This window comes from Nothoprocta perdicaria, unplaced genomic scaffold (genome assembly GCF_003342845.1).
Source record: "Nothoprocta perdicaria isolate Ctin4 unplaced genomic scaffold, notPer1 scaffold_32, whole genome shotgun sequence".
In the NCBI taxonomy this organism is placed as follows: Eukaryota; Metazoa; Chordata; class Aves; order Tinamiformes; family Tinamidae; genus Nothoprocta; species Nothoprocta perdicaria.
In genome coordinates, this window is record NW_020455555.1 from 1,101,669 (window position 1) to 1,124,884 (window position 23,216).

At 37.6% G+C, this 23,216-nt stretch overlaps 1 protein-coding gene across 1 annotated transcript in view; it reads left to right on the forward strand.

Moving 5' to 3' along the window:
* The window catches only part of NRG3 (neuregulin 3), a 230,662-nt gene that overhangs the window by 198,561 nt on the left and 8,885 nt on the right, over window positions 1-23,216 (forward strand). Inside the window, exons 9-11 of the mRNA XM_026042983.1 lie at window positions 6,747-6,849; window positions 9,584-9,710; window positions 16,070-16,197. Coding sequence (XP_025898768.1) covers window positions 6,747-6,849; window positions 9,584-9,710; window positions 16,070-16,197 — 358 coding nt within the window. The remainder of the gene's footprint in view (window positions 1-6,746; window positions 6,850-9,583; window positions 9,711-16,069; window positions 16,198-23,216) is intronic.

A 23,216-nucleotide genomic window follows, 5' to 3' on the forward strand; every position in this document is an offset into this window, starting at 1 on the left:
GAATTTAGTCAGATAAAAAGTTTTTCTCTTCCTTCTCCCCAGCTTCCGTGATTAGCTAAATAACAGAGCTATTGCTGACAGCAGACTAGTTGATTAACATAAAATGTTTTTGCCTCATTTCATGTCTGAATACTTTGGAATATGTAAGAAACTCTTATTTTGTGTGTGGGGTTTTTTTTTKTTTTTTTTTTTTTTATGTAGAACAACTGATTGTATTTGGTTGCATTGCTGAGTGCCTTTGTAGCATCTGATGTTGCAGTGTGAAAAGGGTAATTTGGGTCTGAACAGAGGAGCAGATGAGTGGGGTTTGTTTGTTTGTTTTATGAGATTAGAGCATTTCCCTGATACTGAAGTTCCTCACTGGAATTACAACATGTTCTGATCACTTGAGGGACAACATATTAATGTTGAATAAAAATCTGTAGTAAATAGAAATTATCAATGATAGAATTCCTTCTCTTTATCTGGGCTGTGTCTGTTCCATTATTCAGAGGTGAGGGCTTCATATGGCTTCTACCTGCCTTCCTATTCATTTGTTCTGACAATTTTAGCTCATTTCACCTTAAAGATTACCAAGTTTACATATTCTTGAACTGTGGAAGGAGGCCTTTGGAGAGCCCTGGTGTGTTATGTTGCAGCACACGGGCCTGAGGAAGTTAAGTGCGATGGTAAGGCAGGATTTGGCTGAGCGCAGGTGCTGCTGCRGAGCCCTTTGGGTCCTGTGGTTTAGCGGGACTGTTTGTCCCAGCGAGCACTTCAGAGCGGCTGCTGGTTCGGAGCCAGCCCTCAGCTAAAACAGAGAGCAGGAGCGGGGCTTGGAGCCGGGGCAAATTTTGACTCCTTGTGGGAAGGGTTTCACATATCTTCGTGCTGCTGGGTGCTACTCATGCATTTTGGAAATCAGTTTTCCAAAGAGAGTGCCTTCAGAAGCAGCTGAAATGTTTGATGTTGGCTTTGTTGTTCAGGATTGCAGCGCTTCTTCAGCTAAGAGTAAAATGATGCCAGGCTCTTTTTCTCTTTTTTTTTTTTTTTTTTTTTTTTTTTTCTTACAGGTCTGTAGTAAGTTCTGAGTCCCAATTAGTGACCTTTTGGAAAGAAAGAGGATTGTTTTATACACGTTATATTTTCAAAATGATTGCTGTTGTCTTTTTAATGTCTTCTTTTTTTTATGGATTCTCATGGGTAATTTTGAGAAGTTAAAGCAATTATGTTACAACAGGCATTATCTAGTCAAGTCCTTTCTCAAATAAGTGGGAAGTTTCCTAATTTAAGTAGGTGTCAGATAGGTATCCTATTGCTTCAGTGCTTTAAATGAGTATTTGATAGAATTTTTACAGTATTTACAAGTTTACAGGAATTACAAGCTTAATATATATGTATCTCTTACATGATAGGTCTATTTATAAAACTAATAATAATTTGATTCTTGTAAGTACATTTTTACATTTTTCTGGGGTTTGAAATAGAGCCACTTTCTATATATATGATTTTTACAGATTTTTGCAGAGAAGCAAATACCAGTGCAGGCTTCAACAGCAAATAAAACATCAGCAAGGGGATAGAGGCATTATTATACTAGATGTTAGCCATGCTCAGGGCTAAGGAATTATCCAAGTACTAAGCCTGAATTAAAGAGGGTTATTGCTTTATAAAACCGTAATATTTTTACATAATAAAGATCTCAGAAATGGCCTTTGTAGAGTGTTACAGAAAATGACTTTAAAGCACAGTGATCCAATGCCCGTTGCGCTTAATAAACTTTGGATTAATCCAAAGGCCATTATATATTTATATACACACATAGGTACCCATGCCCTGTGCAGGCCCTATTTCAGGAACCCATGATGTATTGCAGTAGAACTCCCTTGGGAACCTTGTGTCCAAATATCCTTCCTTCTCCTTCTGCTTCCCAGGGAAGGGGGAGCGGCCGCGGTTCGGCTGCTGAACCGCCCCGCTCGGGAAGGTTCATACAGGTGCTGGGGGAGAAAAGATGTTTTGAAAGAGTAAGAGGGTGTTTGCTTTTAGGATTCACAATAAAAATGAGAAAAATAAGGATAACAAAATCAGAGGTGGAGGATGGAGATGTTGAGAAGCAGCCAGGAAATTAAGGCAGGAAAAGAGGGCGGCTCATCCTTCCAGAGGCAGATCAGTGCCATCTTTACCTCATTTTAGATTCTTGTACCAAATGATGGAACTGCATGTCCTGTTGGAGAGAACAAGGAGTGATCCTTCATCCTTCCAAGTGTTTGGSGTGGAAAGGCTCCACAGCCTGGCAAGTAAGCGATAATTTGCAGGAGTATCCTTGTAAATATAAACATGAAGATAAACAAATAAACCCGGTCTGAAAGGATGTTATTTAACAAAACAAGAAAGGGTCTCTTTGGATATAGTTGGTTTATTCAGACTTTGACACCTTATTATCACAATACCATTTCTTCAGCTGGCTGATGTAGGTGTTTTTAATATAATTACTAATATACATAATAAGTGATCTAATATAAAATGAAAATTAAATGTTTCAGTCCTTTCAACCCAGGCCCTCTCTGTCTGCCAGGTGCCAGAAGCTGCTCTCCAGGGCTGCTGCTCCTTAGAGGTGCTCCCTAGGGCTTCTCCCTCATTTCCAAAATGGCCCAAAACTGATAGTGCAGAACTAGGACAGCCCAAGTTAGTGGATGCAGATCATTTGCTTCTGTGATAGTAGGTCTTTATTTAAGAAACCTAGAATTGCCATAATGAAGTATGAAGATGAATCTTTCAGGTAGGAAAAATAACACACATGCACCCAGCAGCTGCTAAGACTTAGGTTTTTGCTGGTAAGTGGATAACATGATCAATGTTAGAAATGAAATGAAAATAGATAAAAGTTCCTAATAGAATTGCCTTGTCTTAGACATGAATCGGCAATGCATAAAAACGCCTAATCAGGCTTATCTCATTAGGAGCTGACACAAAGGAAACCATTGGAAAAGGAAAAAAAATAAAAAAATCTAAAATTCATTTTCTCTCAGAATTACAACCTCGCCCCTTAAAAATGTTTATTAAAATATGCTTTATCAAAGAACAGTAGTATTTTCCATGGGCGATGAGTATTGACAAGTTCATTTCCATTGTAACTGCATTTTTACACATCCATATGTAACCTATCTCTTTTTTTTGCAGATAGAATGAGGCAAAGAAGTCATTTTTTTTCTCCATTGAGAATGGGTTTGATGGAAATAATTTTTCATAAGATTTTAATTCATAAATTTTTGGATGTGGTTTTGCCTCTCGCTCACTGACCGAGAACAGCTGGTTGAAAGCTCAGATTTAGACATTTACACTCCTTTTTCATGATGAGTCCTTAGCATTATGATTAATTCATTGCTTCCTATTTTATATTCCGTGCAAAACTGGTGCTAATGCAGCATTAATACCGTAGAATCAAATACTCAAAAAATAGGTCATTCCACCAAGGTCTCCACGCTTCCTTTCCCTTCTGCCTTCTACTTATACAGAAAAGGATCTCATTAATATAAAAATGCCAACAATATAATAATACATAGTATGTAATATTATATATGGTGTGTAGTATATAATAGAATGAAATAGTATATTATAGTGTAAAGTATTAATAGTCAAACATGGTATAGTATCATGAATAGTATCAAATATATATCATATCTAAAATAGACCAAACCTCCTGCTCTTTACTGTTATTGAGACTTTTCACGAGGACAAGCTAATGTACTTTTTTAGTCCTTATAACAATCGGAACAACTGAGCAACCTTCCCAAGAGGGAATTGCTGTTGCAACTATTAAATGTGGTAGGAATGTTTGCCAAGAGAACTTAGCTGAGTCTGACTTCAGTCTGAAAAGTGAATCTGTTCCATTAATCTTGACTTAGTCCTTTCTGTAGGTAATAGGGGTACAACTTTCTGCTCCTAATTTGTGAACCAAAGGGCTTGAAACCCTTTTAAAAGGGAAATTCCACTTGGTTAAAAATAAAGGGAAAAAAAAAAAATGCAGTTATCATTATAGATACCTGAGAATTAGATTTTCTTTTCTTTTTTTTTTTTTTTTTTCTCTCTCATGTGGAGTAATGTGTATGCTCTGTTCCAACTTTAAGACTTACGCAGGGCAGTTTTATCTATGTTTGAATTTAATCAGGTTTTTTTGAGACTAAATGCTTGCAAACTATTGTCATAGTAATCGCTGAAAGGGGGAGGTCCCACTGTCCTCGTGTCCAGAGCCCGTGCAGTTGTGCCAGGAAACATGATGGGGCGTGAGGTGACCCGGGGCAGTGGGTGGCAGTTAACTCAAGCTCGCGGGATGCCCTGTTYGCCCATGCAGGCGGGACGGCTCCCTAGCTGCTCTCCTGGGCATCCAGGAGGCAGCCAGTGCTACTTGAACATGCTGGAAACAAAGGAATATGGGGTCCGATATATAAACAAAGATTTAAAGGATCTAAAAGATTAACAAAGGTGTCTAAAAATAGAGCAATATTAATCAATAAACAGTTCAATAAATGCGCGCTGTATAAGGCAAGCAAAAGGAAAAGAAAGCATTGATCGGCTTGCATTGAAAGCTAGTGGCAGAGATTAAGTTGGCTACATGAAAGACTTAAATCTTTATGTATTGTTTGAGCGAGATAATATTGTCCAGACTTGGAAATGCTTTAACCATCTTTAACAAGGCACTGATTGCTATTCAGGACAGACAAAATATCCCAGCTGCACAAAACTCAACACTTCTCAAAAAACAAAAGAGAAGTTTTTAATGAAAACTAAAGAAGAACAGAATTAATTATTCTTGCACACATGACTTGGATCCATTTCTTTTAATYCTTTAATATATTTAATTTTATGAAATATCTCACTAAATCTATAGTTCATATGGATGTCAATTTTATTTGCAACCTTAGGCAGTAAAGACTTGGGAATGGCAGAGAGAGAGACATTAATAGTTGTTGAGCTGTACAGCTTTTTAACTACAGTAGTGTGACCTATGTTAAGGATCTATATATTTTTAGATTAGGTCTTTGTGTGCGGTATTGGAAATGGAAGGTGCATGCCTCTGAGTTTACGCAAGCTAGTTAAAAATAAATTTAATACAGCAGCAATGAGAATTTGCCACGCAGAGCTGGATTTTTCTACAAGCCAGTAGGCCTAAAAATCTAATGGTGTCAGGTTTGCTGTAATATTGCCAGGTTTTTCTATTCAACTGCATGCACATTTCCATATAGACATGTAAAAACTCTAAGTTGCTGTGATTTTTTTAAAGACATTTTAAATAGCGTGTACTCTTAGAATTTCAAAATTAAATGAGGGGGAAAAAAATCCAATGGAAACCAAGGACATTTTGCATTCAGAAGTCGTTTCTGAATCACTGTATTGCTCATTGAAAGATCAAGTAAAGAAGTAATTTAAAAAGAGATTTGGGATTTGTAATTATGTGAAAATGGTTATGCTTAACAGAAAAGGCACTGTGGCTTCTATTAGTGATAGATGATGGTGACTATGCTCAAACTTCCAAATTTATGGAAAATTGGAAATCTTGGAAAATTAATGATTAGCACCAATAAATACACCACTGTGTATAGTTTTCAGTCCTTGTAGTAACACCAGAGAGAAGGGATTGCTCTGTTCCACTTGGGGCTGGTCTTTGGATACGTGCCTAGATTCACCTCAGTGCTCACTTGCAAACTCTTCCTCTTGTGGAAGACACGCAGGTCTGGTATTGACAGTGATGATGGTCTGCCCCAAAGATCACTGACTGRCACCAGAGAGAGCCTTGTCAGTGCACCGTGCTTGTACCATGCTGTGATAAGCAAACATGTTCATGTTTTCTACCTCAAACAAGTGAATAGAAATATTTTTTTTTTCATGTTGTACACCTGCAGATACTGACCCCAGGAAAGGCAACCAATCTGGTATTTAAACGTTTTTGAACAAATAGTTAAGATAAAACAGAACGCTACATTTAATCAACTTTTGATATAATTAGTGTGTGAAACTCCAGTTGCCTATGAGCTTCTGTTTGCTGTCGTAAATGTTTTTTTTATTGCTTTCTTAGGTGTTTTTTGGTTTTAATTTTAATTCYGTTCCTGTTTTCAAATTAATTACATGATTATGAAGTTTATCAAGGAAATTACTTTTAAAAAAATAGAAACTCTCATGAAAGCAATGTCTGGTGCAATGTAGCATAGCAGTCCTTGGATTCCATCCAACTCGACTGAATTAATTTTTTCACTACACTGTGCTGTACATAAGCTTCAAGTACAGGGAATAACATGGGAGCACGAGACAGTAATCACTGATCAATCAAATCAAAACTTGTATTTTTTGGTAGCTAGAAACAAATTCTCTTGAGACAAAGGGGACCTTGTGAGAGCTCTAACAGATCTTGCCTGAGTCCAGAAAAGCCCCATGGTTATGGAGCTCTTGATGCTCTTGATGGTAGCAGCATGGTTTTCTAAACAGCTGAAAAAGAACATGCAGAAAAAAAAAATTAAAATTTACAGATATTTATGATTATCTGTCTTTCAGTGTCTTTGAGATCTGAGAACCATTTTCTAAAATTTTTCTAAGAGAAAATACAWGCCTCACCTAGATTGGAGGGTCCAAGAAGCATCTGTTCTGTGAAGGAACGTACAGTCCAGACCTCCCAGAATCTCTCATGTTTGTCTGTTACTAAAACCATGACATGCTGAAATCCAGTTTTCCCAAGCACGGTTTTCTGATATAATTCTCACTTTTGCTGTTCACAGAGAGTGAAGAAGTGTACCAGCGCCAGGTGCTCTCCATCTCCTGCATCGTCTTTGGCCTCGTCGTCGTGGGTGTGCTCTGTGCCGCATTCTACTTCAAAGCAAAGTAAGAGCCTCTGTCTGCTGCCCTTGTTATCTGCTTTCCATCCTTTTTATCGCTTTCTGATTCTTTAGATTCTCCCTTTCTTTTGAAGCTGTCCTTAACTCTGAGTAGTCTGGAACAGTTGCCCATGGCTGGATTATCAAAGCCATCAAACTAATATCCCGCCATCGCTAGAGGAAGACCTTCCACGGGTTGAGAAGGATTGGGCTAGGGATCACTTAGGCAAACTGGCCACTATAAGACTTTTTAATTTCAAGTGTAGTTTGTGCAGTTTGTTTCTGTGAAGATTTATGTTGGTTCATGTTTCATCTAAATTTCCCTGCTCCTTTGAACATGTTGAACCTAGAAYCTGACAGCATCATAAACTGGGGCAATGCTGTGCTAGGACAGGTTCCTTCTGCGGGCTCCTCAGTTGCAGTAAAAATTGTGTGTGGAGGCAACTGCATTGCCATTGAGTAGGAAATGTCTTTATGTGTTTACATCTTTAGAGAAAAAGAAAGAGAATAAGGTGTTCCTCCCTATCCGATAGTCAGGATTTTAGCTGATGAACAGGGATTCAGAAAAGGTAGAATGGGACTGTAAGCTGGAATCACAGTTTGCTTGGAATTTCTGTTTATTTGTTTTTGAAACCTTCATTGTAAATATCGTGATAGTTCAGAGTTAACTACTGCTGCCTAAGAGAGAAGGGCTGAAGTGAGCTTGGACTGCTTTCTGGGAACTAAGGTTTGAGGAGTGTTGAGAAGTGCCTGTGGGTCAGCTCAGAGTTCTTGCATGTCACAAGAAAAAAAGAATTTTAAGATACCAGTTCCTGCCTCCCTGATTGTTGCTCCATTCACCATAACTGTACATTATGGTACGTAACCAAGAGCACAGCAAAACCAACATGGGTTGCTCTTTATGGCTTAGACTTTTACAGACCCCAGTGACTTGAATATATTTCTTGCAGAAATAACAGTACTTTAGTGYAGAACATCTGTAAAACGGGATATATAAGGCCCATTTGTTTTGAAAACAAAACTTGCATATATTTATCTGTGAATAAGATCAAATTAGTACTTTGTATATATTTAATCCTATAATTCAAACAGGTTAACGTACATAAACTTATTATTAGGTTGTATAAGCATGAAAAGGAAACAATTAGAAGACAGTTTTCCTCAGTAAATTAACTTTTAGAAACTCATCTGTAATGGTAAAGAAATGCAGCAGTGAAGCTTAATATTCCAGTTTACTTAGATATGTTAGTACAGGTAGAAATTATTCTAAATTCATATTTAAATGACCAATTTGTTATTTTCTTGATTAAACTCTAAGAATTGTTATCTACAGGAGAGATTCCCCAAGTGTGATACTGTGATCATAATATTAGTATGCCTTTGCTTAGACTTTATATGAAGCCTCCACTCAAAAATGTTCAAGCAAACAAAAAAAGACTTGATCTTCTATAAAAACTTTGGAGACCTACATGCAAGTGGGTGGCTTTCAAATAGCACATATGGATATGTGTAGTTGGATCACCAGTGTATATAATTTAGCTGTTCAGAAAATGTTTATGCATAAAAAGTGTGTAATCGTTTCCATACATTTTCTATGGATATTTGGATATTTCTGTGGATATATAGAAATTTCTGTGGATGTTTTTTAAAGAATAATGGTTTATTTTAGCATCTCCTAAATAAATTACAATTTTTCACAAGTGAATTGAATACAAAAAAAGCTATGTCTAAATGAAATGTTTCAGTATTACTTAATTTATTTCACTTGACACAATCTTCCAAATTTTTTTCCAGATTTTTCTGATTTTAACTTTTCATATTRTTTTTGCCAAGGAAAGGCTTACAAGTTTAAAACATTTTCATATATGAGAAAGGATTTCCTTGCCCATCCATATTCATATACTTTTCTAATTATGAGCCTCTACTTATATCCAGTTGTGCTTTTAACATGCTTGCAGTGTAAATTCTTTCTCATTTGCCATGCTCTTTCAAATTAGGATCTAAATATAAATCATTCGGGGTCTCCAATATCGGTTATAGTTTATGGCCTGTATTCAGGAGGAGCTGAAATATGGTTACCTGCTTTTAAGCAGAGGCTGAAGGTTCGGCAAACCTTCAGTGTTGTACTTAAGGAAATCTTTAGAAAGGATGCTAATCTTTATAAAAAGATATATTGAACATAGTGACTCATACAGTGGCTTTCTCAGCTTTGACATGGCAGCTCGTAGTCAAAACACTTGCCAAAATGTCTTCAGATAACCGTGTTGATTCTTAGGCTTTTCCAAGGTTCAGCGTATAAGCAGAAAGTGGGTCTCTTAAAGATACCGCTATGGGTCAAGTCTAATGAGCTACAYGGAAGGTCAAACATTCTTTGGCAGATTTTATAAACAGCAGGGGTTAATGTCTGCTGTGTTTGCCAAAGTGGCTGTTACAAAGCAGAGCAAAATACAATTTTTATCATTTGGGGCCACTTCCAAGCTATTGTTAAATATGTAATACTTTTTATGTACAAAGTTGCGTGYTCTAACAACTAGCATCAGAAGAGCTCTTTTCTTTCCATTCTTAAGCTGTGCCATAAAATGACCAATGCACTGAAATATTAGGCACTAGTGAATTAGTTCAGCTGGCTAATCCAATATGGAGAAGTTTTGAATACAGTAAAGGATGGCTGTAAAAATATCGCAGCTATAGTAGAAGATCAGACTAGCCCTTTCTTACGTGAATTTTATTTCTCTGTCCAGGAAAGAAACAAAGCAAATTCATGAACAGCTGAAAGAAACGCAGAATAGGAAAACCTACAGCCTAAATGCTTCCAGCATGATGGCCAAGCCAGAGTGTATGGCACAAAGCCGAGTGCAGCTGCAACACGTAAGTAATCTTGCCAGCCACAACGCTTAATAGCCTGGCGGAGTTCCTGCTGCTGATGGCAGCAGATCACCGTGTTGTTATTACCATCTGAGCAATGGGAACAAAATTACTCACCTCTTTCATAGAATGTTTTCTTTCAGGCCCCTTGATGGAAAACAGCAAGTTGTGGGTTTTTTTTTTTTTTTTTTTTTTTTTACTAAAGTTATTTCAAGTAGTCCTTATGTATTAATATAATGTAGTAAATCTTGTTGAGCCCCCTAGCTCAACAAGATTGAGCTGCTGTATGGAAACAACTGCTATAGCTTTCTGCAATGCCTTATCACGTGTGTGTGGTTTATAGATGAGATAGGGAGCATTGATCTTGATTGATTTTGAATCTTCCAATACAAAATATTAGTGTGCATGAAAACATGTAGAGATTTTTTTTCAGTGTTAATTGAGAGTAAACAAAAATTTAAAAGTAAATTTATCTTATTATACAAGTGAAGATAGTGTAGGCAGTCTTAGTTTCCTGTGTCTTGTGTTAAACAAAGGGATTTTTGTACTGAAGGAGGTCAGTTTTTTCAAACTGAATTTGAAATTTATTTAGTCATGTTCTGAATATAGTTATATGCAAGTTAACATAATCTCACAATCATGAATTACATAAAGAAAATCTGAAGTTAGAAATTTGCAGAATGGATGGATTTAGCTTTTGTTGCAAATTGATTTTCAAGGCAGTCTGCTSTCTTCCCACAGTCATATGCCTGTCTTTTGAGCGAAGCCTTTGGAACAAATAAGAAGGATCCTTCTAGAAAGGCCAAAATTACAATATAATAGGAAATCATAAAATATTATTAAAGCCTTTCTAAATGCTTAGTTCTTCAAAAAATTATCCCAGTTTTGAACCTGAAGAAATCCTCAAAGCGAGTGCTGTTGGCTGGGCTGTTCCAAGGGCTGACAAACACATCGACAAGCTTCTCTGTAGCTCTGCCCTTCTGCCTGTGCAGTGCTCGCCTGCTGCAGCAGCCGCAGCAGCTGCAACTTGCACATTCCAAATCCTGGAGACTGCAAAACATTCTTGTGGTTTATTATTTAAAGCCAAATTTGTACTTCAGCGTTTAATGCTGCTCAAGGGCGATTATCGATGCTGCTAGTTAACCCATGGTTTGTTTTTTCTTGTGGCTGTTGGCAGGGAGCAGTTTCTCCTTGCAGTTAACGTGTTTTCCTGTTGGCAGCAAAGGCATTAAGGAAGAAACAGACTGACCTTTTGCAGGATGCAGCGTAACTGCACGGGGCAGCAATGGCTCTGCTGTTAGAAAGGCTTGGGCACAGGAACACGTGTAGGCAGCTCATTAAATATTCCCAAACCTTGACAGATTTGGGGAAGAAATGGGRGAAGGAGAGGTTAGAGGGGAGAGCAGAGCTTGAAAAGGGTGTTTCCTCAGAGGGGGTGACTGACCGGCTCCCCGCTGGACAGAGCAGCCCCCTCCGTGTGTGCCCGCAGGGCCGGGCGAGAGGAGCGCAGCTTTCTGGGGCGCTCGCCCGTGTTTGCAGGCTGGGTTAGCTGAGCCAGGCGCTGCTCCCACCCAGGTGTTTGGGGAGAAATGGCCCTGGGTTTGGGGCRTTTGAGTCCTTTTCATTTCCTGGAGCCAGTACTGATACTTGCATCACGTTTGGGGTACAGAGTTTAGCCCTCAAGGCCTACGCTGTTACTGTCTGGATGCTTCTCCAAAGAGCTTGTGGTTGTTGTAATCCCTGAGGTCTTTTTTTTCCTGCTGCATCTGCTCCTTCCACATAGGAAATCTGTCTGCCTTGTATCTCACCCTTCTCCGTTTCTAACAGATTCTCCCATATTTCACTCCTTCCTATTCCAAAGGGACATAGTAATGTCTTCAGTTTTTCTTGCCCTGCTTTTTATTGTGCTCTGTATTAGGATAGCACTGGGAATAGTTCATGAATTTCCTTACCCTTGTTATAACTGGATAACTCTTCTATTAAAGTCTGTTTTCAAAGGACCATGGTATTTTGATTCAGATGTTACTCCATTTAGTGATGGGMACATAAACCTTTCCAAAACCATGCATTACCCTAGCAATAGATTTCCTTTATTTCCCCAGACCTAGGGTAGAGCTAATAGCATTTCAAATGGCTTATGGCTTTAAAGAGCTTAACCAATTGCAGTGAAGTATTATTTCACCTAATCATTCCCCTTTTCCCTATCTTCTGTTGACTGGACTTAAGAAAAAGAGTTATCTTTTGTGTACATAGTTTGAAAAGCAATTCTGAATCTTTTTAAATGAGAGATGCTGTGTAAATGTAAGAAAATTACTGTTGTAGGCTAATGCCACATTTCATTTTTTAACCAAGTATTAAAATGAATTACAAATTTGCATTTCATTGTAGCTAACTCATTATACTTGCAGCTGTTTGTGTTGCTGCAGGAGAAAAAGAAAAGGACTTTAGACCTCAGCCCCTGATATCCCACCTCTGCACCAATTAAAGCTGCTTTACAGCAGTGATTATGAAAACYATATGCGAGGTTAAAAACTCAGAATGTTTGTTTTAGAAACACTTGCCATTTACATAAGACTTTTGCTGGATCCTAAGCTACATGTTAAGTTGCTGTATCTTTATTTCGAAAGACAGTGTTAATGAATTTGAAGTGTTGGACACTTCCCGCAAGTTSGCTAACCATTCGCATGGCAAGATTGCTCTTTCATTTATCTAGCAAGAAATGCCATTCTTTTAGAACTCACCTCCCTGAAGAAGTTGCTCTGTTTTTCACCTCTCTCTGCTCGGCARGATAGGCCCAAGTGAGGAAGGAGGCCACATCTCTGCATTGTGCGAGTCACGCACCGTGAGTGGGAACTCCCTAGGCTCGGTGCTAGAATTGCTAGATAGGCTGCACTGCAGTGAGCGCACACAGGACCTTAGACTCCTCCTCCTTGGTCTTGTTCTTGAAAGCATTCCCAGAAAATCTCTGAAGAGCAGAAGACAAGAACTTGGAGAGGTTTGCAGCAACTGTGCTTAAGGCATTTGGGTAAATACCAGTAGGTTAAATTGCGTAGTTTTTGGTCTCCCTTAAAAATATCATACCTGAATCACGTTAGCACCATTGGCCATCTGACTTGCAATAGAGAAACATTTGCTGCATGGACTGGGGACTTAAAAGTCCCAGGCTGAGCATTAGGTTTCAGCAATGTGTGAACTTCAGGACTACAGGTCGTGCCATCTTTTAGCTCTGTAGTCACCATGAGCTAGGAAAGTRGCCACAAGTGCATTCACTCCAAGCATGTGACTTTAGGATACCCCACAATAATACAACGCATATATAAATAAATTACAGAATGTCTGAGGTATTCAAGGCTGCTATTCCATCAATTGCAAGCAGTTTGTAATTCTCATAAAAAGAGAATTCACACATTCCAGTGTGAAGTGAGTACTCTTCTAACATGGAACATGTGCAAACTCACCTGCCTTGGCAAGCCCCAGGTGAGGGAGAATGCAAGGAGAGTTACAGATTTATGTTAAACTCTAGGTACCTTCCTTTGACGTGCTTTATTGCAGGGAATTGGTGCTTTTTATTTGCAGAGAGAATCAAAGTTTTCAGAAATATCACTTGCATTTCCTTCCCACATCCAAATGCATCGTGTCTCCAATTCCTTCATCTGCTTGTTTTGTGATTCAATAATTTTTTTAAAAAAATCATTAGATTTTGTCAGGCCTCTGAGCTCCTGCTGTTTAGCGCTTGTAATTGTGTTCACTAGTGCTGAGCCCATTTCTGTCAGTATTGACTCCATCTTTTTGTTAGAGCTACAAATGAGATAATACTGTGTCCTTCAAGCAGGGTTCCTTAAATGTCTATTTGAACAGAGCTCTTCCAGAGTTTATTCCAAGTCTTGTCTATTGCTCTTATCAAGTGTTTTGGCAGCAATACAATAAATCTCTTGCTTGGTTTTCTAGCAAATTGGGCTTAGATCACTGTTTCCAAACTCCCCACCTCTTCCTTGGTCAAGTGACTAATAGGTTTCTCATGATGTAGAATCTAGTTTCATTTTCTTTTTTCGCTTGGTTCAAATAACTTGTCATTGCTGACTGCAGGTTTCTGATGTAGTTAAGRGGGGGGAAAAGTTATTTTTGTGTCTTGTCACCTTTTGTTGGTTTTAGTGGTGAATAAATTATTACTAGTAATTGTTGTAGAAACACAATTAATATGTTGAGCACCAGATGGAGACAGTTAAATCTTTTAAAAGATTACCATGCAGGTGTGCCTAAGTTACAATGGGACTTGTCAGCTAAGATCAAAAGCAGATTTCCCATTTTTTATTACCACGACTACTTGGAAAGATCTGCCAGAATCGGCAAACTTGAGTTTACTGACCTCCCTCTAAACTGTTGGCAACAAAATATATGGCATATGGAAATAGCTGYAAGGAGGCTAATCACACCACCTGAAAGCTTTTTCTGCACAAGGTCGCCTGTCTAGGAAAAACACTGGTTCTTTATCTCCTTGAAGCACCCTCTCTGAATGTAATTTAAAGGTGACATCCTTCCCATTCTTAGCTGTTTCTGAGATTACACCTCTGTATCACCTCTCTTTCAATAGAACTTCAAATGCAGACTTTTTCATTTTGTGGGGGGAAGGAAGGGGCAAAGGAATTGTGAGGAGGAAAAGCTGAGAGAGTTGGGGGAAGGGGGATGCTTTATTTTACATAACCCTAGTAATACAGTGTCTAGTTATTCTGTAAGATTTGTGTAACAGTTGTTATCTGCAGATCTGAATAATATGAGAATGGGGAATACAAGGCAGAAAACAATGCAATGACTTGTTCAAAATCATACAGTAGGTGAGTGRTAGAGCCAAATTATATATATAKAGAGAGAGAGTTTATACATGTAGTTAATGCTTTACTAGTCATCGTTTTGGGGCGGTATGTGAGGCCTTGTGTTTTACTCAGCAAGGATGAGGAAAACCAGTGTATTCCACCCTTCCAGCCCACGTCCACCTTAACCTTGGATGCAGCAAGCARCAGAGCTTATCCCTAATTGTCCTTTATGGTTCATTTCATGTTCATGGTCTTACAAGACATTTGGACCTTCAATTTAGTATTATGAATAAACACAAGAAAGGACATAAATAGCTTCCTTGCACTAACGACGTAGTATTCATGTAGCTCAAATTGATTTATTCAGGTCAGAAATCAAAGGCGATATCACTTCTGCAGCTGGCAGAGTAGCTATTAAAGTTAAAAACCTTCAGAGGCACCTTAAAAACCCTACCTCTGTCTGCGTATTTTACCTACAGCGGTTACAAATGACAGTTAAGATCATCATAACTGGAAGAATTAAGAATGTAATACCTTCTTATTCCACCTGTGTTCATGCATTTGGCAAAGTTTTGCATATTGTCACTTTCATAGTTTTGCCTTCGGAATCACTTAAGCAGTGATTTTTTGCTCTGTTTATATAGATCTTTCTCACTACAGGGGGAGGGAAGGCATTTCTAGGTCTGTTACTTTCTCAACAGAAATTGGCTTCAAGAAGCCAAAATAGATGTACCAAAATTACTTAATTCATTTTTAATTCTATTTAATTGAATTTTTAAATTTGGTTTTTGCTATTGCATTTTAGCACTCATATTCATTATATCACTGATAAAAATGCATTTTTTAGAAGTTTATTTTGTGTTTTCTTTCTGAAATATTTTATGTAATATTTGTTTATGTATTGTAAGAATACAGTGTTTATGTATTATAAGGATACAACATTTGTTTATGGAAAGGATAACATGGATGATAAAGATAGTGTCAAGTAATGAAAGTACCAACTCAAGCCATTCATATTTACAGAAACAAATGGATAGAAAAAAAATAGAATAACTAGTTTTAGTGCAGGTCATTGTTAAGTAGCCTAGRGACCTACATTTATGTGGAAAAGTGGGTTAGCTTCTCATATGTATGAGATCCTGCCGTGGAGCTGCTAAGAATATTGATTCTTCTTCTGCGTTGATGAAAGCAGCACATGACTGAACTCACCAAAGGCCAGAGAAGGTGCTGAACATCCTCTGAGATGCAGTTCCTGATCTCAGGCACGATGCAGGCTTTTATTCACAGGGCTCCCTGTTGCCCCTCATTATGGACAGGGCAGGAGGTAATAGCAGCATTTGAACGAGGAAGGAGCAAGGRGGATAATGAGTATCGATCCATATTTCCTCCTGTGATAGCAGCAGTGAATGTATGTATTGCTTGCAATGACCAATATTAACTTAAAAATATGATTGAGTACTTTCTACTCCTTTTGATATAAATTCTAACTAATTCCTTCATTAATATTTTTTGCTTTTAATGCATGAATTAACATTGTCCTCTGTGCTGCAGTATTCAAAAGCAGATAGGCATCCTGGGCCGATGCTGGACAAAGTGATGGAGTCCAGTTTTTCAGGCCCTCCGTCTTTCCCCGAGGCCTTGTCTCCTGAGAGAGGAACCCAGCCCGTCAAGCAACACAGGTGAGTAGATGGCACTGCCGGCACATGCAGCAGATATGCTGGAAATGTCCTTGGTTTGGTGACACATAATACAAGATYATTGTGGATTGTGCTTGGGACATGGTCAGGACAGTATTGGTACTAACATCAGCCTCTACATTAAGCAGATGCCAAGCATGTTCTTAGCTGCAGAGATAAAAAGTTTTAACAGTGCTTGYTGACTTTATCTACATTTTTAAAAAGTCCTAGAGGAAGCATAAAAAAACACCCCCAAAACTGTAGACCCAGACCAGTGACAGAAACAACTGCGGTGTTGCCATTAAAAGCATGGCTCTGCTTAGTGACACAAGTGACTTTTGTCTCCTCATGCCAACAGGGCTGCAGACTCCCAGCCTTTCGCACTGTTTATTTAAGCAGAAAGCACTGAAAAGCACTGATGACTTATTCATGAAAATATGGTAATCATTAAAAACCTTCTTTTAAAAGTTTAGATGTAAGATGTTCCCAAGAGCGAAAAAGAGGAAAATTACCTATCACAGGATGCCATTTGGATTAGAATTCTGTTCATATCCTTTCACATTAAGGTAACGGAAACCAAACTCCTATCTCAGAAAAGTAATGTTGCTGTTGGAGTAGCAATGAAATTATCTTGGCCAAAGCAGAGAGAGGAAGAAAGGATGAGAAAATTCAAGTCAAAATTACAGCTAGATAGTCTAGAGGGAAAGACTTAATAATTAGGATCAAGGATTGTCTTCTAAGGTTACTAAAAATATGTCTGGGATTGCACAATGCTCTGGTCTATGTTCTGTAGCATTTGGTGTAAATTGCAAATGTAGGGCATTTCTATTGCAGTAGGCCAGGCAGCTACATATTCTTTCTCTTCTCAATATTTGTTTAACCTAAAAAGGGTGTTGTATGACCTCGGAAGGGATATTTGCATCCTATTTGCATTTCATTACTTAAGCTTTTAATTTGCCATGAAGAAAATAATGTCAACTGTTGCATAAGATTCACTTCCTAGGGCCCTTATTCCATAAATTTCAATATATGCTTAATTTGCTGAATATAGAATGAACTATGGAACTGTTCTCTGCAGTGCTTTCTGCTTGAGGTTTTGCAGGGATTTTGATCTCAATTCAGTCAAAGGGAAGAAAAGAGGAAAAAAAACATAAAAAGAACACAGTGACATTCAGGTTACTTTAAAAAGTGTAGATTGATTTAGGTGACATACCAAGACATTTTCTAAGCTTAAAATCTAGAAAGAAATTAAAGACTGAAAATACTTATTCTGTTTATAAAGGTCACTTAAAATAAAAGTTGAATAACTCTAGGCTTTGTATTTCCCATAGGGAAATTACTGAGAAAGCCATACTGAATTTACAGTGAACTAATGCAGAATTCCAAAGTGCTCATTTTAATGCTTTTGCTTACCAAAGTCTCTGTACCAGGGGGGAAAAAAATCRGTCTTTCTATTTGCAGATGGGAAGCAATGAAAAGCGCCAAGCCTCTGCTCTAGGATGTGGAATCACTGACTTGATTTTGAAAAGAGCCTCTTTTGTAGTTTTATAGCTTAAGATTTACTGTACCAAGCCTTTGTTTATAAAAGATACGATAGATTTCAACATGACAGTGATTTATAAGGCTTTTATTTATGCATTGTGTGACAGCAGCTTCCTAAGTTACTCTGTGACTTTTTTTCTAGATACTGTTCAAAATTAATTTGTGGGATTTCCCTGAATGCTTCATGTGCTCCCCTTTTCATTCGAGGTCCTAAAGTTTTAGTCTGTTACCCAATGCCCAGTGACAGATGTTAGCTGGAGTTCTCAGGTATCCTTAAGAASGCAACTTAAACATAGAGAAAATATGGTTAATGTTATGTATAAGGTCTTCAAAAGCTGACATAAGCCTGAAAAAAAAAACAGTGCATCTCTGCAGATTCCCTCTTTTATACGACTGTTATAGCATGTTACTGGTTTGTTTCTGCTCACCATTGGCATTATGTTTCACAGTTAGAACTGTTTTACTGATGTTTTCAAGGATGCTAGTGGAGGGATGATTATATCCTGGAACCAGCAGCTCTCTGTTTCCAGTAAATAAAACCAGTATAACTTTGATCTGACAGTAAGACTGCCAAAGTGGGAAGTAATTTTGGGCTGCTTGTGATTGTTGCTTTTCTAGTGGTATGCATAAAAGAAATTTGACGGACAGAGATCACCTAGTTATTTCATGCAGACTAGTAGGTAACAATTTTCTTACCTGCATGCAAAGACTACTATAGAGATAAAAGACTTGAATTTACCATTAAAATATTTCACCTGAATTATGCACTTTTATTACTGTATAAGAATCTTGTATTATGTGCATGTATATGTAAAACAGTTCTTAACTGCCGTCAGAGCTGGAAAGTACCAAGTATATTTCCTGTAAAATATAAAATATGCTCAAAAAATGCACCTCAGACTGGCTGTTGGATTGTGTAAAAAGAATACCTCCAGTGTTCTCTGTTCTAACAGATAGAAACGAATTATGATTTTGCTAATTATGGGATTGACTTGTGATTCCTTCGAGAAGCATTTTCTCAGTAATTAGTCATATTAACTTTTATTGATTCATTCATCATTGATATTAGATGGATTCATTTCAGACAATACTCTGATGAAAGTTAAAAGAAAAGGCTTTCAACCTGAAGCAATTGTGTTATCTTAAAAAAATATCAAAATAGGATAAACTTACTCTAAACTTSAAAATTATCTGTGATTGCATTTTCAATTAACTTCAACTCCATAAAAATATGGTAAAATAAAATGACTGRTTTAGTTTAAATGAAAGAGTGAGCAAACGTAATTCTGCAAATAAGGTTATTGATTTTAAAAGGTCAAATATGGATAAGCTAAAACAGCTAAAGATGTGAAAACAGAGGAAGCCTGAAAGTCATGAGGATGAATTATCCCAATGAAAGGGCATGGTCTTATGAAGAAGATTACTAAAAATAATGGCTGAATGCAGTGGGGTCTAGGGGAAACAAACAAACAAAGACGTATCACAGAGGACCATTTCCAGAAATCACTCTGATTTAAGAATTAAAAGTGATTCTGAAAACAGCCCGTTTTTTTAGCTATATAAATAGGAAGGATACTATACAGGAAGAAGCAAAATCAATGATGTGTCAGAAATAATATATGAGACAGGCAGCTAAGTTTAAATGAATATATCTCATTTTTTCAGTTAGGATGATGATTCGGGAACAAAGGTAGAATCGATAATAGAATATGTGGAAATAGTCTATTACAGTCAAGGTGAAAGTAAAATGAAGAGATTAAAGTGCTCAAGTCAAGAGGGACTGACTGGTTAGTCTCCATCACAGAAGTTTGGAAGGAACTGGCATATGGACTTTCAAGTCTGGAAGCAAAAATCCATCAAAATAGGAGCTATAACACTGCATTACAGAGCAAATGTACCTAAATTTCAGAAGAGGAAAAAGGATACCTAGAGCTGATGATCTAATAAGATGAATTAGATACTACTGAAAGCCTTAGGAATGACATTGGGAAGATGATTTTGGGTAAGATGATCCTTTAAGTAAATAGAGAAAAACGATAAACTATATCCTGAGGTTTACCAGCAGCATTTCCTGCAAAACTGCATTGAAGGCTTCCTATGGTAGGAGCGAGACAGACCTGACTTATACAACCTTAGTCAATATTTGGTTCCTTATTGTATGTGTAGTTATGTGTTAAATGAGAGAAAGTAGGGAGAGGCGGAACAGTTATAGTTGGATGTGCAGATGTGGTTAGAAGGGATATAGTAAGAAATTACATTGACAGGATGAGTGCTGGACTGAAGATACTCACTAATGAAGCTCTCTGAGAGTTAGCCTTGAGATGACTCTTGCTTTCATTCCTGGTTTTGGCATAAAAAAGCAGGAACATGCTGAAGAAATTAGTTAAGGTACAGTGTCAGTACRGATGAGAATCTAGGTATAATAAAGAATGAACTGAATAACTGAAAGGAGTAGAGCAACAGAGATGGATTGAAGCTCAGCAGTACAAAATACAAGGTCACACATTTAGGAACTAATAAAAGTTTCTGCTCTCAGCTGAGAAACAAACAAGGAAGAAAAGGCTCAGGATGTACTGCTGGAACAAAGGAAACCAAATCTCAAGGTGATGTAAAAGATAAATAGGATAAGAAAAAGTATTGGTCGAGACATTTCTATAAGAAAATCAAAAACATTAAAATCAGTTCATAAGTCTTTGGTGTAACTTAATTTGAATATAACATGAGAATACACTAGTATTATCTGGTTAAAATGGGCCCATGATTAAAAAGGACTCAAATTGCCTTCATGAGYTAATACAATAATATGAGGAATTAATAGTCTGTATTCCATAAGGAGGATTAGAGAGTCTGTCGTCTTGAGTGTAATAAAATGAAGACAAAAAAACACTGTGCTTATAAATACATCAGAGAGAAGCATGAGGAGAAGTAAAAGAACTGTTTAAAATGAAAGAATATGGTGGCACAAGGACAAATAGATATTTCCTGACCACAAATAAATTTAAACTGGAAATCAGGAGAAGGTTGAAGCCTCAAAGGATTGTCTGGAGTTACAGCCTTATAGTCTTTCTAGTTTTAGGACTGGGAATTTAAGACTGATCAGTGCACTAAGGGGAGTATAAGATAAGGTTATGTCAGCTGGTTGAGCTCAGTGATGTTGAGATAGCTTTGACTGCTCTGCTTTCTTCTCCTGTTGTGTATGGCTAAGCAGTGGAACTTGTGTGATGTCTTTATTCATATGATATAGTTAGTCCTGAGGCGCTTGCGCAGAGCTGTAAAATCCCTGATCAGCCCCAGTATAGGCTATTTCTGAATATATGAATATGTAACAGAACTTACAATGCTACTGTTTCAGAAATGAAAACATAGAATTGTAGATACATGCTGGGTGCTGGGCAGCTGCTCTGGCAAATGGAGAAGAAAGTTGTGAAAACAGCTGGCTGCCATCCCAGTCCATCATGTAGACTGGGAATTTGACCAGCTGTAACACTTCATACACATGACCTATTAAACATATGCCATTGTGCAGCAATAAATCAGATGATTTCCTCAAATAAGCATTTGTCCGAGTGCATTTTTAATTATTACAAAGACATAGGAAGAAGTAATATTTAAATGTTTGAGATGTAGGACACTGCAAAGAGACAAGAAGGAAACACTGTTCCAGTTCTCARTTCTCTAGTACTACAGATTTTTGGCATATAATCTGCATATAATCATAGTCTTATTTTARTCACACTGGACAGTCACTGGAGTCCGAAGGATGTTGTCACGTAGTATTTATTGAGAGGCACTGCTGTTCAGAGATATTACAGGTCATTTTATTAAAACTGAAAATTGGTTATAAGTCTGAGTAGTTTATTTGTATATGTCTTAGCAGTGGGATGTCCACATAGCCTAAAAATGTGGCTCCTAGAGAAAATAAGAAGATACTGGCTTTCTGGCAGCCTGCTCTGTCTTTGAGGCCTGTGTTTGCGGTCCTTGACCTGTAGGGCCAAAGATCGTGGCTTTAAGCCTTAGACAGAAACGTGGGTATCTTTATTACCTGCGGAGAGTTAAGTATATAATGTAGTACAATTCACTGTGTAGTTTTTACAAGTATAGAGCCAGAATATTTCCAGTTGATTTTAGAACCTTTCTTCCTTAGCTTTGCATCTTTCTCTTTCTGAATTGTATATCTTAGCTTGACAGAGGTATTAAAAGGAAATGCAAAACGGCAAGCTTATGAATGAAGGCAGCTTGCACTAATAGAGAAATGCTTGCATTTAACACAAGATGTATAAAGCTTGAGCTGGTAAAAATGACAGAAGAGAGAACTTGGTATTAGCCTGTTGTGTTGTAGCGTCTCTTGAATATCTAAAAGATGGCACGGAACATGTGGAGAATGTGGAAAAACTGAAAAATTGGGGTTACTCAGTGAAATGAATGGCAACAAGAAGAAAATCAGGTGGAAGGAAAAAAAAGTGGCAGTGCTGCCATCAGAAAGCAAACTGTAGCTGAAGAGGCAGAAAAAGGGGGGATATGAAATACAGGTATACACACAACCATGGCTATAAGCACTGTTTCGTTACATTTACTACATTTATTCAACAGCCAAGAGAAGAGGAGTTGGGTTCTTGCAATAGAAAGGAGAATTATGATTGCTCAAGAATTGCATCACATATAAGGTCTATTTTTGCTCTTTTGTATTTAACACTCAGAGTAGCCTCATTTCACCCTCCAAATGCTATAGAAGCCTACTCTGGTATATAGGAGTCTATACATATATTTTTACAAGACAATGAATGAGTCAATCCTAGGGCCATGTTTTTTCTTCAATTTTTGTACAGTATTTTCTGATCTGTTCTGCCTGTTGTGATTTTCCTCATATCTGACATTAATTACTTGCTGTAGAAGTAGGATGTTTGATATTCTAATGCTTCCCAGGTTAGTTTTGCTGCTTCTGACTCAGTGTACCACATAAATATCAGCTGTTTAAAAACATGTACAGTTGTATGCAAATGCTTGAATTGTGTTATGTGCTTTAGTTGCCCGATGCAATGAATAACTCTTTGATCCYATATGGTTCAAGGGTCAGGGCTTTTCTTGTTTCTCTTAACAAAAGTAGATCTGAGTGAGTTCATCCATAATGAGATATGTAATCAGTTCTGTTTGGTGGCAAGCTAGAAAGGGGTGCAGGGTGATTCCTAATTACTCTGAGTGATGCATCTTTTCATATTCATGGACACATTCAGCGACACTTGGAGTTGTGCTTGTGCCTTGAGAAGAGAATATGTCAACTGCCGAGAAAAACTTTGTTTTCACTTAGTTACTCAACCTAAAGAAAACGTTCACAAAAAAATGTTTGCAAGGATGAACTGGAATTTCTTCWTTGGCATAGAGATTATTGAAATAGTTCTTTTCAGTTATATTCATCAGAACTACATTTCTCCATAGTTTAAGAATTACTTGTGAAGCAATTCAAAAATATACTGTTTTTTGTA